The following is a 13998-nucleotide window of genomic DNA, read 5'->3' as shown; positions in this document are numbered from 1 at the left end:
GGATGTGAAGGTTCTGATTGAAACGTATTGTATCATTCTTTATAGGGTTTCTCTGTTGTGTGTTCTCTTGACAACTGTGACATTTTGGGCTCTGCTTGAAACTGGTCATATTCGTACAAAAATAGGTTTTCTTCAATGGAATTCAGATAACTATAAAAACTCAGCTCATGAATTCTTAAAACATGACATTTTATAAATATTCTGTGCTGTGTGGATTTTCTGAGGAAAATGGGAAGTCTAAGTCTTGAAGAGCACCCCTATCACACTTATCATGATTAATAGATTCACCACCATCATGGACTCTCTGATGAATCTGAAGACATGAACTCTTACTAAAGCCCTTACCACACACAAAACATTTGTATGGTTTCTCTCCAGTATGGACTCTCTGATGGGCTTGAAGATGTGAAGTCTGACTGAAGCTCTTACCACACATGCCACATTTATAGGGTTTCTCTCCCGTGTGGATCCTCTGATGAACATGAAGATATGAGTTCCAGATGAAGCCTTTCCCACATTCTTCACATTTGTATGGTTTCTCTCCTGTGTGGACTCTCTGATGGGCTTGAAGATGTGAACTCCAACTGAAGCCTTTCCCACACACATCACATTTGTAGGGTTTCTCTCCAGTATGGACTCGCTGATGGTCTTGGAGATGCGAACTCTGACTAAAGCCCTTCCCACATGTCTCACATTTGTATGGCTTCTCTCCTGTGTGAACTCTCTGATGGGCCTGAAGATGAGAGATCTGACTGAAGTCCTTCCCACATGTGTCACATTTGTAGGGTTTCTCTCCTGTATGGACTCTCTGATGGGCCTGAAGGTGGGAATTACGGCTGAAGTTCTTATCACACACATCACATTTGTAGGGTTTCTCTCCAGTGTGGATTCTCTGATGGGCTTGAAGATTTGAGGCCTTACTGAAGCCCTTATCACATACCTCACATTTATATGGTTTCTCTCCAGTGTGAACTCTCTGGTGAAGACCAGAATTCCTATTAAATATCCTGTCACTTACTTCCCATTTGTATGTCTTGTCTCTAGAGTGACCTCTCTGATGGGCTTGAAGTTGTGATGTCTGACTGAAGCCTTTATCATATACATCACATTTACAGGCTCTCTCTCCAGCACTGTCTACACAGTGAATGTCAAAATCTAAGCTATGATGGAAGCCCTTCCCACACCTGCCACATGTACACAACTTCTCTCCTGGGTGAGTAAGCTCATGAGAGGGAGGACAGGAGTTCTGGTTGGAGCTCCGGGCATATACCTGACATCTGTGGAGGTTCTCTCCTGTGCTGACTCTCTGATGAGGTTGCAGATGTGAGCCCTGACTGAAGCCCTCACCACTGTCACCATTCCTATAGCATTTCTCTCCTATGTGGAAACACTGATGCCTGGGAAGCCCTGAGCTGTAACCTATGCCCTTCCCGTACTCAACATTTACATGAGGCTTGTCTCTTAAGTGTAGTTGCTGGTGAAGTTCAAGATTAGAGCCAACACTGAAGCCTTTTCCATTTTCATCAGAGGTTTGCTCTCCTGATTGGATTATGCTATGCTGGGATGATTCCTTCACACAGTCTTTTCCACAATTATTGTGGCTAAAAGCTTTCTCTCTTTTGTGTACTCCATGATCATCATGTTGATGAGCAATTCTTTGCCTAACACAATGATCACATTTACAGAGCTTATTTTATTTTTTACATCAATTTGCTGACACCTACTCTGATAATTCTGTGGTTCTCTCAGATACATTTTCCTCCAGAAATCCCAGGTGGTCCTCAATGGAAGCTCTTGATTTTTTATGCTATTTGAACTCTCCCCTTGCAGCTTTATTACATAGTTCTCATCTTCAGAGACCTGACTAGATTCTCCTGTCCACATCTGACAGGGGGAATCACCTTGTTTTAGCAACTTGGACCTCTTGCCTTGAAGATTTATTATTAGGTCTTGATTACTGGTTAATTTACTTGTAAATTGTTCCCATATTTGCCAGCATATAAGGTCTTCATATGAAAGGAATCTTAATCTTACTTCTTGAAGGGTATCTATCTCATTTTGATTCCTGTGTCCTGGAATGATAAAGAGAACTCAGAAATGAAAATGAAGACAACTGAATATTTGTTCAGAAATAAAAAAACATTTCACAGGTTGATCACATTGGGAAACCTTAATAAACCAGTGGAGAGTTCAGCTTGACTTTATCATTGGTTTTTTTTCTCTTTTTTTGTTTTTTGAGACGGAGTCTCGCTCTGTCGCCCAGGCTGGAGTGCAGTGGTGTGCTCTTGGCTCACTGCAAGCTCCACCTCCTGGGTTCATTCCATTCTCCTGCCTCGGCCTCCCGAGTAGCTGGGACTACAGGCGCCTGCCACCATGCCCAGCTCATTTTTTTGTATTTTTAGTACAGACGGGGTTTCACCATGTTAGCCAGGATGGTCTCGATCTCCTGACCTCGTGATCTGCCCGCCTCGGCCTCCCAAAGTGCTGGGATTACAGGTGTGAGCCACCGCACCCAGACTATCATTGGTTTTTTTCATGCCTATGGCAACAAAAAAGGCTGGCTTCTATATACAAAATGTTAATGAGACTCATTTAGAGCTATACCAAGACTTTTTTTTTTTTTTTGAGACTGCAGTTTGTACAATGTAACCATGATTCTGAGGCTCACATATAGCCAGGATTTTGTAGATTTTATGCATCTGCCATGGAAAAGAGGAGAGGATTTTTTTTTTTTTTTTTTTGAGATGGACTCTCACTCTCTTGCCCAGGCTGGAGTGTGGTGGCACGATCTTGGCTTACTGAAACCTCCACCTCTGGGGTTCAAGTGATTCTCCTGCCTCAGCCTCTGGAGGAGCTGGGACTACAAGTGCATACCACCACACTTCATTAATTTTTTTTGTATTTTTAGTAGAGACAGGGTTTCACCATGTTGGCCAGGCTGGTCTTGAACTCCTGACCTCAAGTCATCTGCCTGCCTTGGCCTCCCAAAGTGCTGGGATTACAGGTGTGAGCCACCATGCCTGGCCAATACCAAGACTTATGTATGTGGTCAAATACACAGGCTACAGAGCAACAAAAAGATGCCCTAGAAAGACGTTGTAGAGGAGAAACTACCTCTTTGTCCATAAGAATAATCACTTAAAAATCCCTCCTCTTTGGCTGGGTGCGGTGGCTCTCACCTGTAATCCCAGCACTTTGGGAGGCCGAGGCAGGTAGATCACGAGGTCAGGAGATCAAGACCATCCTGGCTAACATGGTGAAATCCCGTCTCTACTAAAAATACAGAAAAATTAGCCAGGCATGGGGGCAGGCGCCTGTAGTCCCGGCTACTCGGGAGGCCAAGGCAGGAGAATGGTGTGAACCCAGGAGGCAGAGCTTGCAGTGAGCGGAGATCGTGCCACTGCACTCAAGCCTGGGCTACAGAGTGAGACTCCGTCTCAAAAAAAAAAAAAAAAAATCCTCTCCTCTTTTCCATGGCAGATGTATAAAATCTACAAAATCCTGGCTATATGTGAGCCTCAGAATCATGGTTACATTGTACAACCTGCATCTGTATATGATAAAGCCCAAAAATGGTTACAAAAGCCTGAATCTCTCCTTCAGCATTCACAAGTGGATTATTAAGTGATGCCAAGAATTCTCAAAGAAAGAAAGAAAGGGGACATCCTTGGCAAAAGTGAAGAGAATATAGAAAAATATCTTCTCAGTCTTGAGAATGAACCCATAAGATAGTACCATTATTTCCTTAATTTAGTCCTTAAACATACATTTGATGAGCTAGATTTGAGAGAATTCTCCTTCTTTTCAATGAGGTTCTAAGTATATAGTATTCAATTAGTGAACATGATAAATGAAAAAGAATTAGAAAACTTATTCCCATAGCTGACACACCCTATAGGAGTAAAGGCATTGATAATTGTTGCCACTTGGTTTGACTGAATTTTCTGATAAACCTAAATGGCTAATACAGGATGGTCCCCAGTGATCACTCCCCATTGGAATCCATTCCCTTTTGAAGCCCCCTCCCACACTGTATCAAGTTTGGTCTGTGAAACCGATAGAATATGGCAGAAGTGATGATCTGTCACTTCTGATGCTAGGTCATAAAAACACTGTGGCTTCTATCTTCCACTCTGCTGAATCACTGGGTCTGGGAGAAACTAGCTGCCATGTTTTGAGGACACTTCAGCAGCCGTAGGGAATGGTTCACTTAGCAAGGAAGTGAGGCCTCCTGCCACAGCCATGTGAACGAGCCCACCTTGGAAGCAGGTCCTTCAGTCCCAGTCCAGCCTTCCGGGGACGGCAGCTCCGTCACTCTTTAACAGCTTTTTGAGATCCGGAGTGAGAACCCTCACTCAGGGTTAAGCTAAGCTGCTCCCATATGCCTAACCCATAGAAACTATAAACCAATGTTCATTGTTTTAAGGTGCTAAGGTTTTTGTTTTGTTTTGAGACAAAGTTCCGCACTTGTTCCCCAGGCTGGAGTGCAATGGTATGATATCAGCTCAATGCAACCTCTGCCTCCGGGGTTCAAGTGATTCTCCTGCCTCAGCCTCCCCAGTAGTTGGGATTACAGGTGCCTGCCACCACACCTGGCTAATTTTTTTTTTTTTTTTTTTTAGTATAGATGGGGTTTCACCATGTTGGCCAGGCTGGTCTCGAACTCCTGACCTCAGGTGATCTGCCTGCCTCAGCCTCCCAAAGTGCTGGGATTACAGGCGTGAGCCACCACAACTGGCCAAGGTGCTAAGTTTCACAGTAATTTGTTATAAAATAATTGATAACTAACACAGGTGTCATAAAAATTATAAGTAGGCTGAACATAACATCAGAAGAGTAACTATGTTCTGAAATAGTCCTTTAGTGACACCTCTTTATTCTCTGCCTGTGAACTCTCTCCATGAGAAGTGAAGACAGTGAGATCCACTTAGCACCATACTCTGTGAGATTTTGTTTCATTGATCCTTGAGGGAGAAGACGCCCTTTAATTTGTACTTCTGTCCATTGAAAATAGACCTCAGGAATATTTTGTATAGGTGGAGCTGGGTACCTAGGTGGACAGGCAGAATGTGAAACCCTAAAAAATTCTGATGTTTGCCAAAAAATAAAGAGAGGTGAGGGTAGAATACGCTGTCAGATTTGTTCAGTTTTCCAAGGGCTGTGAGTTACATAGTTATATCCTTTTGTCAAAACTCATCAAATTGCACACTTAAGGTGTGCACATGTAAATTTTACCTCAATAAAAAAGAACTGTAAAACAAGCCATTTTACTTTCTGAAAATTTAGGGAGCTATACATTTACAATTTGTACAGTTTTCTGTATATATTTCAATAAAAAATTGGCCAAAAATTAAAAAAAAAAAAAAAGTAAAGATTTGTGGCCGGGAGCAGTGGCTCATGCCTGTAATCCCAGCACTTTGGGAGGCCAACGTGGGCAGATCACAAGGTCAAGAGATAGAGACCATCCTGGCCAACATGGTGAAACCCCATCTCTACTAAAAATACAAAAATTAGCTGGGTGTGGTGGCATGCGCCTATAGTCCCTGCTACTCGGGAGGCTGAGGCAGGAGAATCGCTTGAACCTGAGAGGCAGAGGTTGCAGCCAGCCAAGATTGTGCCACTGCACTCTAGCCTGGCAAAAGAGCGACACTCCATCTCAAAAAAGAAAACAAAAACAAAAACAGTCAAGATTTGCTCAAGGAGGCAAAGAAGAAGTTGGGAAGCTACCTGTTAAGAAAAAAAAAAAAAAGGACAATGGCAATAACTGGGATCATAATTCCCAAGTTTTAGGTTTATACACAAAAATGAGGCAGTCAAAAACAAAAAAAGAAAATTTTTAAAAATGAGGCAGTCAGTCAAAGAAGTCAGCATCCAACATTCCTGATTGCAATGCAGTAAACCTTCATGCAGCATGGAGATACAAGAAAATAAAAGATAAGAAGATTGGAAAGATTTTACTACTCCAGCTACTTACAAAATCCAGGGCCTGTCTCTCTCAGATAAGCAGAGAGATTCTCCTGGGCTTTTGGTTTGCTTTTTTCGTTTGTTTAATTTAGTTTTGCGTGTTGGTGCTTCTATCAAGTAGGAATGACTTTAATTAGTGTATTTTAGTATTTATGATGTATATTCAAATTAAAGATAAATGAAGGAAGGAGTGAAGAAAAGGGGGAATGAAATAAGGAAGAGAAAGAATAGAAGGAGAGGGGTGAAAGCAGAACAGGGAGGTTGTCACTGGGTGTATGGATGAGGCAACTCTCACCAAAAGTCTCGCAGATACCACAGGTTGGGAGATCTGTGAGAGAGCCATTTCAGTACTATTCAAATGAAACACCTATCCATTAGTCCATTAACTGACGTTACTGACATCGGTCCATTAACCCATTCATTCACTCGTTCGACAAATATTAAATGAACAGGTATTATGTGCCAAGCCTATTAAAGGCAATAAGGATCAGCAATTTTAAAACAGGTAAAATTAGTGTTGGGCACAGTAGTGCACTCCTGTAGTCCCAGCCCAGGAGTTTGAGCTGCAGCAAGCTATGATTGTATCACTGCACTCCAGCCTAGGTGAAAAAGCCAGACCCCCATCTCTAAGAAAAGAAAAAGAAAAATGAAAAGAAAACAGGTAAAATTCTTACGCTCATGAAGTTGTACTCTAATGGGGAAAGAGACTGTAGAAAAGTAAACAAAATATAATACATGAATATGTCAGCTGATGATTGATGATTAATCACAAAGTCAGGCAGAATAAAGAGATGGGTATTTAATTTAATTAAATGTATGTATGTATGTATGTATGTATGTATGTATGTATGTATGTATGTATTTTTGAGACAGGGTCTTGCTCTGTCACCCAGGCTAGAGTGCAGTGGCACAATTATAGCTCACTGTGAGCTAATTTTTTAAATTTTTTTGTAGAGGTGCGGTCTCACTGTGTTGTCCAGGCTGGTCTTAAACTCCTGACCTCGAGTGATCCTGCCACCTTGGCCTTTCAAAGTGCTGAGATTACAGGGATGAGCCATCACGCCCAGCCAAGGATAGGTATTTTAAACAGGGTAGTCAAAGCAGGTTTCCAGGGAGTCGGAGGTTGCAGTGAGCCAAGATCGTGCCATAGCACTCCAGCCTGGCGACAGAGCAAGACTCCGTCTAAAAGGAAAAAAAAAAGCAGGTTTCTGTGATGAGATGACATCTGACCAGACATAAAGGAAGTAGGCTGGGAGCCAAGAGGATGTATGAGGTAAGAACATCCCAGGCAGACAGAAGAGCAAAAGGCTTCAGGTAGAAAGAAATACATGTATGCCAGGCACAGTGGCTCATGCCTGTAATCCTAACACTTTGGGAGGCTGAAGTGGGAGGATTGCTTGAGCTCAGGAGTTTGAGACCAACCTGGGTAATATGGTGAGACCTCATCTCTACCAAAAAAAAAAAAAAAAAAAAAATGTATATATACATAGTTTTAAAATTAGTCCAGCATAGTGGCATGTGCCTGTAGTCCCATCCCAGCTACTCAGGAGGCTGAGGTGAGAAGATCGATTGAGCCTGGGAGGTCGAGGCTGCAGTGTACCATGATTGCACCACCACTTCAGCCTAGGTCACAGAGTGAGACCTGTCTTAAAGAAAAAAAAAAAAAAAAAAAAGCACACTTGGCATGTATAAGAAACACACAGCAGTCTTGTGTGGCTGGAAAGAACTGAGTGAAAAGCAAAGGATAGGAAATCAATTCACAGGGAGTGGGTGACCAGGTCACATAGGACCCTGAAGGCTCGTAGAGATTTTGGAATTAATGAGTGAGATGGGAAGTCACAGAAGGCTTTTGAGCCAAGGAGCGACATGATCTGACTTACATGATCTGGCTGCTATGTGGAGAATGGACTGGAGGGAGGTAGAAGGAGGAAGGTCATGCGCAAGCTGCTGCAGTAAACCAGGGTGATGAATTCTGGGGTCTTGGGCCAGGCTGGTGGCTGAGGAGGTGGTGAGGAGGAGAGGACTAGGCTGTACCCCGCAAAGACTCAGAGCTCCATGGTTCTCACCTGAACACCCATCTCCTTGGATTTCTGTCTCCATCATCAGAAGCTTGTCTTCTTTTCCCAACTGTAATATCACATCTAGTTTGAAGGGTTGATAGCCTGTGAAAAAGAAATGGCATATATATAAAGTGAATGCATTATAGTCAAACATTTTAATTCCAACACCACCATTTTCATGCGCTCTAAGTAGTATTTTTCAAAATTGTGATCATGAGCTATTGTCTGAATACCTTTTAATTTGTGATCCGGTACACAAATATATAAATGTAAATCACTGAAATCAAGTGATCAGATAATTTGATCCTAACCATTATCTACTTTTATCACATCTTCTTTCCTGTTTTTACTTACAATTTTTGTTGCACTGAATGCAGTTCCTGACAAGGAGCTATAATATTTCTACTTCATTTCATTAAACACAATAATAATGTAACTCCCCAACTGATTTCAAAACCCACCAAGATTTCACAACTGCAATTTGAGAAAAATAGACAAGGTATAGACAAGATGTCCCTGAGGAATTAGAAAATTCACATCCCCAAGTTCAGGGAAGCATTTTAAGCGCCCCAAAGTCTTAAATAATTGAAAGCAGGACAGTCCAGAGGGCTGATATTCAGTTACAGAAGGTGCCTGTGCTGACCCACTGACAGCAGGTTCCTGAAGTTCTCCAGCGTCACATCTTGATACAGCTTTCTCTGGGCAAGGTCCAGCAACCCCAGCTCCTCCCTGGTGAAGACCACAGCCACATCCTTGAATGTCACCATCTCCTACAACATCAAGCAGATGTAATCTCAATCTTATGGCCAATAACTGCTGGGAGAGAGGCAGCACTGAGCAGGTAGAAAGAACAGGCAGGAAGACGTTCTGGATTGTGAGGGCCTCGAATGAACTTTAAGTAGCTTCCTCGTTTCCTCCATCCCACCTGCCAATCTCATAGACTACTTTTCCACAGTCACATCAAAAGTGTGTGCTACTAAAAAATAACCCCTGTGTATTTAATTTGGTGACATTTGTAAGTATTCCAACAGTAAATGCCCCAGCACTGTAAATCTTGAATCACACGGAATACGTATTTTATAACTTGACTGATACTACCAAATTGTCCTAGAAATGTTGGGTCAATTTAGTCCCAACGCTGAAAAAGGTGTTTGTACATGCACGTTTATAGTAGCACAATTTGCAATTGCAAAAATGTGGAACCAACCCAAATGCCCATCAATCAATGAGTAGATAAAGAAACTGTGTGGCCGGCCGCAGTGGCTCACGCCTGTAATCCCAGCACTTTGGGAGGCCGAGGTGGGTGAACCACGAGGTCTGGAGTTCGAGACCAGCCTGGCCAACATGGTGAAACACCGTCTCTACTAAAAACACAAAAAATTAGCTGGGTATGTTGGCAGGTGCCTGTAATCCCAGCTACTCGGGAGGCTGAGGCAGGAGAATTGCTTGAACCTGGGAGGCGGAGGTTGCAGTGAGCCAGGATCGCGCCATTGCACTCCAGCCTGGGCAACAGTGCAAGACTCCGTCTCAAAAAAAAAACAAAAGAAAAGAAACCTTGGTGTGTGTGTGTGTGTGTGTATATATATATATGATGGAATACTACTCAGCCATAAAAAGGAACGAATTAATGGCATTTGCAGCAAGCTGGATGATATTGGAGACTGTTATTCTCTGTGAAGTAACTCAGGAATGGAAAACCAAACATCGTATGTTCTCTCTCATAAATAGGAGCTAAGCTATGAGGATCCAAAGGTCTAAGAATGACACAGTGGACTTTAGGGCCTCAGGGGGGAAAGGGTGAGAAGGGGGTAAGGGATAACAGAGGATGCCTCTGGGGAGTAAGGAACTGACTTGAAAGAGACAGGAGGGACCTTTCTGGGATAATATAAATGTTCTATATCTTGTTCTGAATGGTGGGCTAATGCAATTATACAACTGTCGAAGTGGGATATAAAACTGTTATTGACCTGACCACTTAAGATATATGTAATTTTTGTAAGTAAATATTGCATTTTTAAAGCCCCATGAAAAAGTCTTGCAAATTGAAATACTATTTAGAGACAGCATTGTGTATGTTTGTTTTGTAGCCTCTGAAAAATTAGACAAAAAATGAAAACCCTTCTGAGACAAATACATAAAGGAACACTAAATCATACAAAACTCTAGTAACAACATTAACTGAAAAAAGAAAATTGTATATAGAATGTGATTGTAGTTCTTTAAAATACACTGACAAGTATAGATATAAGACATACAATATGTAAATACATATAAAATAGTATGGGGGAAATAGATTATTTGTATGCAATGTAGTAATGTGGAGGTTTTCTCCCATTTTTTGATATCTATGAATTTTTGCACTACTACTTGTGAAATAAAGATGATAAAATAAAACTAACAAAACAAAAGCTAAAGACATAAACAAAAAATTGAACCAATCGAAAATCAAGTAACTAGCAGATCCCAAATACCTGTTTTCCTCCTTTATCTTTCCCAAGGAAGAGAAAAAAAAGTGTCTAATCTTTGAGGAAAAGAGATGTCATTTTAAGAGATAAAAATCAAAACTCAACTCACCTGAAACTTGGTCATTTTCTCCTGCTCCTTCTGGGGAAGGGCAGGGTCCTGGGAAGGCAGAACTGGGAAAAGAGAAAGAAGCCATGAGAAACAGGCCCTAGCCCACATGGCTGCTCTGGCTGAATTTTTAAAAGGTGGCCGGGCATGGTGGCTCATGCCTGTAATCCCAGCACTTTGGGAGGCCGAGGCAGGCAGATTGCTTGAGCTCAGGAGTTCGAGACTAGCCTGAGCAACATGACGAAACCCCATCTCTACAAAAAAATACAAAAATTAGCCGGGTGTGGTGGCACACATCTGTAATCCCAGCTACTTGCAGCAGAATGTACTGGCTACAAAAGTGGATTCTGGGGTCACAAGGTCTGGGGTCAAATCCTGGCATGGCTACTAACTCTGTTTAAGCTAATTAACCTCCCCATTCCTCAAATTTGTCACCTGCAAATGAGAAAAATAGTGCTTTCTTGCAAGATTATTGTAAGGGTTAAATGTGTGAACAGATGGAAACTCGTATAACTGATTTCCCTGCAAGCTGCAGAAAAGCAGATGATATTATGCATCATAAAATTGTTGTTGCAAATGTCTTTTGCCATCATTTCCAATAAGAGAGTCTTTTATAACATCCAGATTTCAAAGACTGTACAATGCTTTATCTTATGAAATTTACCTTTACCTCTGAAAAGTCTATAATTCTGATTGGCTATATTACTTACTACTTTGTTGTCCTATAATATTTAATTGATATCAGCATTCAGTTTTGTAAAAGGTATAAATACTTATGAATTTTCTTCATGTAGCCAGGAGAGTCTCAATGGTGTATCTCCCTTTCCTGTGCTCACTGTCGTAAGGAAATACTAATTTAAAATGTGTCTCTGCTAGCTTTTTTTTAAACAAAAGTTTGACAGTATCTGTCTCACTTAAATGAAAAATACTGTAGTACTAATAACAGATCCTAATTTACAGTTGCTTTTGGGATTAATGAGCAAATCGAATAGTCTTGGCTAGGCTAAACCATAGAGACAAAAAGTAATAGTTGCCAGGGCCTGAGAGAAGAGATAGTAAAGAGTGATGGCTAGGGCATATGAGGTTTCTTTTGGGGGTGATACAAATGTTCTTCAATTAGAAAATAGTGATGGTTGTACAACCTAACATTGTGGATACACTAAATACCACCGAATTGCACACTTTAAAAGGGTGAATTATATGGTATATGAATTATGACTCAATTTTTTAAATGGGGTAAAAGCCTTGGTTCTGTCTGTGGCACATTATATAAGCTCTCAATAAGTGATGATATGATGACTGTCGTTCCCATTTAATGGATGAGGAAGCTGAGGATTACTGAGATTAAGTTGCCCAAGGTCACGGAGCTGGTGAGGTGAGACTGCATCTGAACCCAGCTGAGTCCAGAGCCTGTCTCTTAATCGTGTCTCCTTCTCTAATCAGAAATATGAAGACATGGAAGGAATCATGTCTTAGAGATCAGAGAAGGGGAAGTTGGAGGGTATGAACTGCTGAAAATGATCTGCTGAGGGATACTGGAGCCAGATGATGACGAACCTAATATCCTAATTGACTCTTCTGACTTACTAGCTCTTTGTGCCTATTTCCTCACCCATAAAGTGAGGACAATAACAGTATCTACCTCGTAGGGTTATTAAGAGGTTTCAGTGAGTATATACAAGATAGCATTCAATACAGATAGCTACTCCTGTTCGTGGGTCCTCCTACTTCAGGCAGAAACACTCTAGTAGGGACGAGAGCAATGTATTCTCTTCTGAAAGCTAGGGAGAGAGATCAATTTTTAACATCCAATTCCCTTTGTTCTGGTCCTATATTTACCTGCACCCTCCTGCTCTGCCCAGTAACAGGATTTTGCAAGACTTGACATTTCACGACATTTAGTAGAAAAAAACAAATGGGGTTTGGGGTGCCTGGCTCAGCTCTGCTCACTATATGTACCAGGGCCACTTTTCGAGGCCTGAATTTCCAGACTTTGTTCATTCCTAGGTTGTCAAGTCCTCTCGTGCCTTTGCTCCTGCCACTCTGCCTCCAGAGAGGACCAGCTTCCCTGTCCTTCTCTTGTAATCCCTCCTCTTGGAAGCCTTCAGCGTAGCTGGGGCATTTGGGGTATAATTAGTAAATCAAGCATCTGTTTTGCCTGTGAGATAATGAACATTACTCATCTTTTTACCCCAAGCACCTAGAATATAGTGAGTATTTGATGCACACAGAATCAAAGAATGACACACAGTCAGACAAGGATTGTACTAATTGATCTCCAAGATTCCTTTAAGCTACAAAATTCTCAGGCTATTAAATTAATTGGGAGGAGGAGAGGATGAACTTTATCTGTCAATTTCTTCTGCGTTTTTAATTTCATTTGCTTTGCTCAAGCAACATCAAGGTCATCCTTAAAAGTGAAATCATTAGGCCAGGTGCAGTGGCTCACGCCTGTAATCCCAGCACTTTAGGAGGTCAAGGCAGGCGGATCACTTGAGGTCACGAGTTCAAGACCAGCCTGGCCAACATGATGAAACCCCATCTCTCCTAAAAATACAAAAATTAGCCAGGCATGGTGGCGGGCATCTGTAATCCCAGCTACTCGGGAAGCTGAGGCACGAGAATCGCTTGAACCTGGGAGTGGGAGGTTGCAGTGAGCTGAGATCGTGCCACTGCACTCCAGCCTGGGAGACAGAGGGAGACTCAGTCTCAAAAAAAAAAAAAAAAAAAAAAAAGTGAAATCATTCATAAAAGGGTCAATCCATAGACTGTGGATAATGTAAACCCTATCTATTTATTTATTTTAATAGCAGTGTCAGGTATTTACTCAAATGTCATCTCCTCAGAGTTCTTCCCTGCAAATCCTTAAAAAAATTTTTTTTATTATGACTCTTGAGCATCCCCCAGTCATTGCCTAAACTGTGAAACCATTTCTTTTCCTCTTTTTAATTTTTTTGAGACAGACTCTCACTCTCTTGCCCAGGCTGGAGTGCAGTGGGATGATCTCAGCTCACTGCAACCTCTGCCTCCTGGGCTCAAGCGATCCTCCTGCCTCAGCCTTCCAAGTAGCTGGGACCACAGGTGTGTGGCTAATTTTTAATTTTTTTGTAGAGATGGAGTCTCACTGTGTTGCCCAGGCTGCTGTTGAACTCCTGGGCTCAAGCCATCCTCCCGCCTCAGCCTTCCAAAGTGTGGGATTACAGGCGTGAGTCACTGCACCCCCATGGGACTGACATTTCTCAGGGCTGAAGGAGAGTGGCACAAAGGTCAAGAACCCACTCTGCCTGAGCTCAGCCTGAGCTCAAACTCCCAGTTCAGGCTCTTTCCTGTTGTTTTACTTTGGGAAGATAAATGTTTTACCCATCAGTGTTGTCATCTGTAAAATAGGAATTACAATATTATC

At 41.9% G+C, this 13998-nt stretch overlaps 1 protein-coding gene across 1 annotated transcript in view; it reads right to left on the bottom strand.

Annotated features, from left to right (window-relative positions):
• Nucleotides 1-293: 293 nt before the first annotated feature.
• ZNF233 (zinc finger protein 233) overlaps nt 294-13998 on the bottom strand; it is a 34771-nt gene continuing 21066 nt past the window's right edge. The window contains 6 exon segments of the mRNA XM_034945876.3: nt 294-322; nt 325-1696; nt 1699-2072; nt 8031-8126; nt 8668-8794; nt 10599-10660. Coding sequence (XP_034801767.3) covers nt 294-322; nt 325-1696; nt 1699-2072; nt 8031-8126; nt 8668-8794; nt 10599-10660 — 2060 coding nt within the window.

This window comes from Pan paniscus, chromosome 20 (genome assembly GCF_029289425.2).
Source record: "Pan paniscus chromosome 20, NHGRI_mPanPan1-v2.0_pri, whole genome shotgun sequence".
NCBI classification, from domain to species: Eukaryota; Metazoa; Chordata; class Mammalia; order Primates; family Hominidae; genus Pan; species Pan paniscus.
Note: the sequence above shows the minus strand (reverse complement) of the source record. Positions and strands in the feature narration are given on the sequence as shown.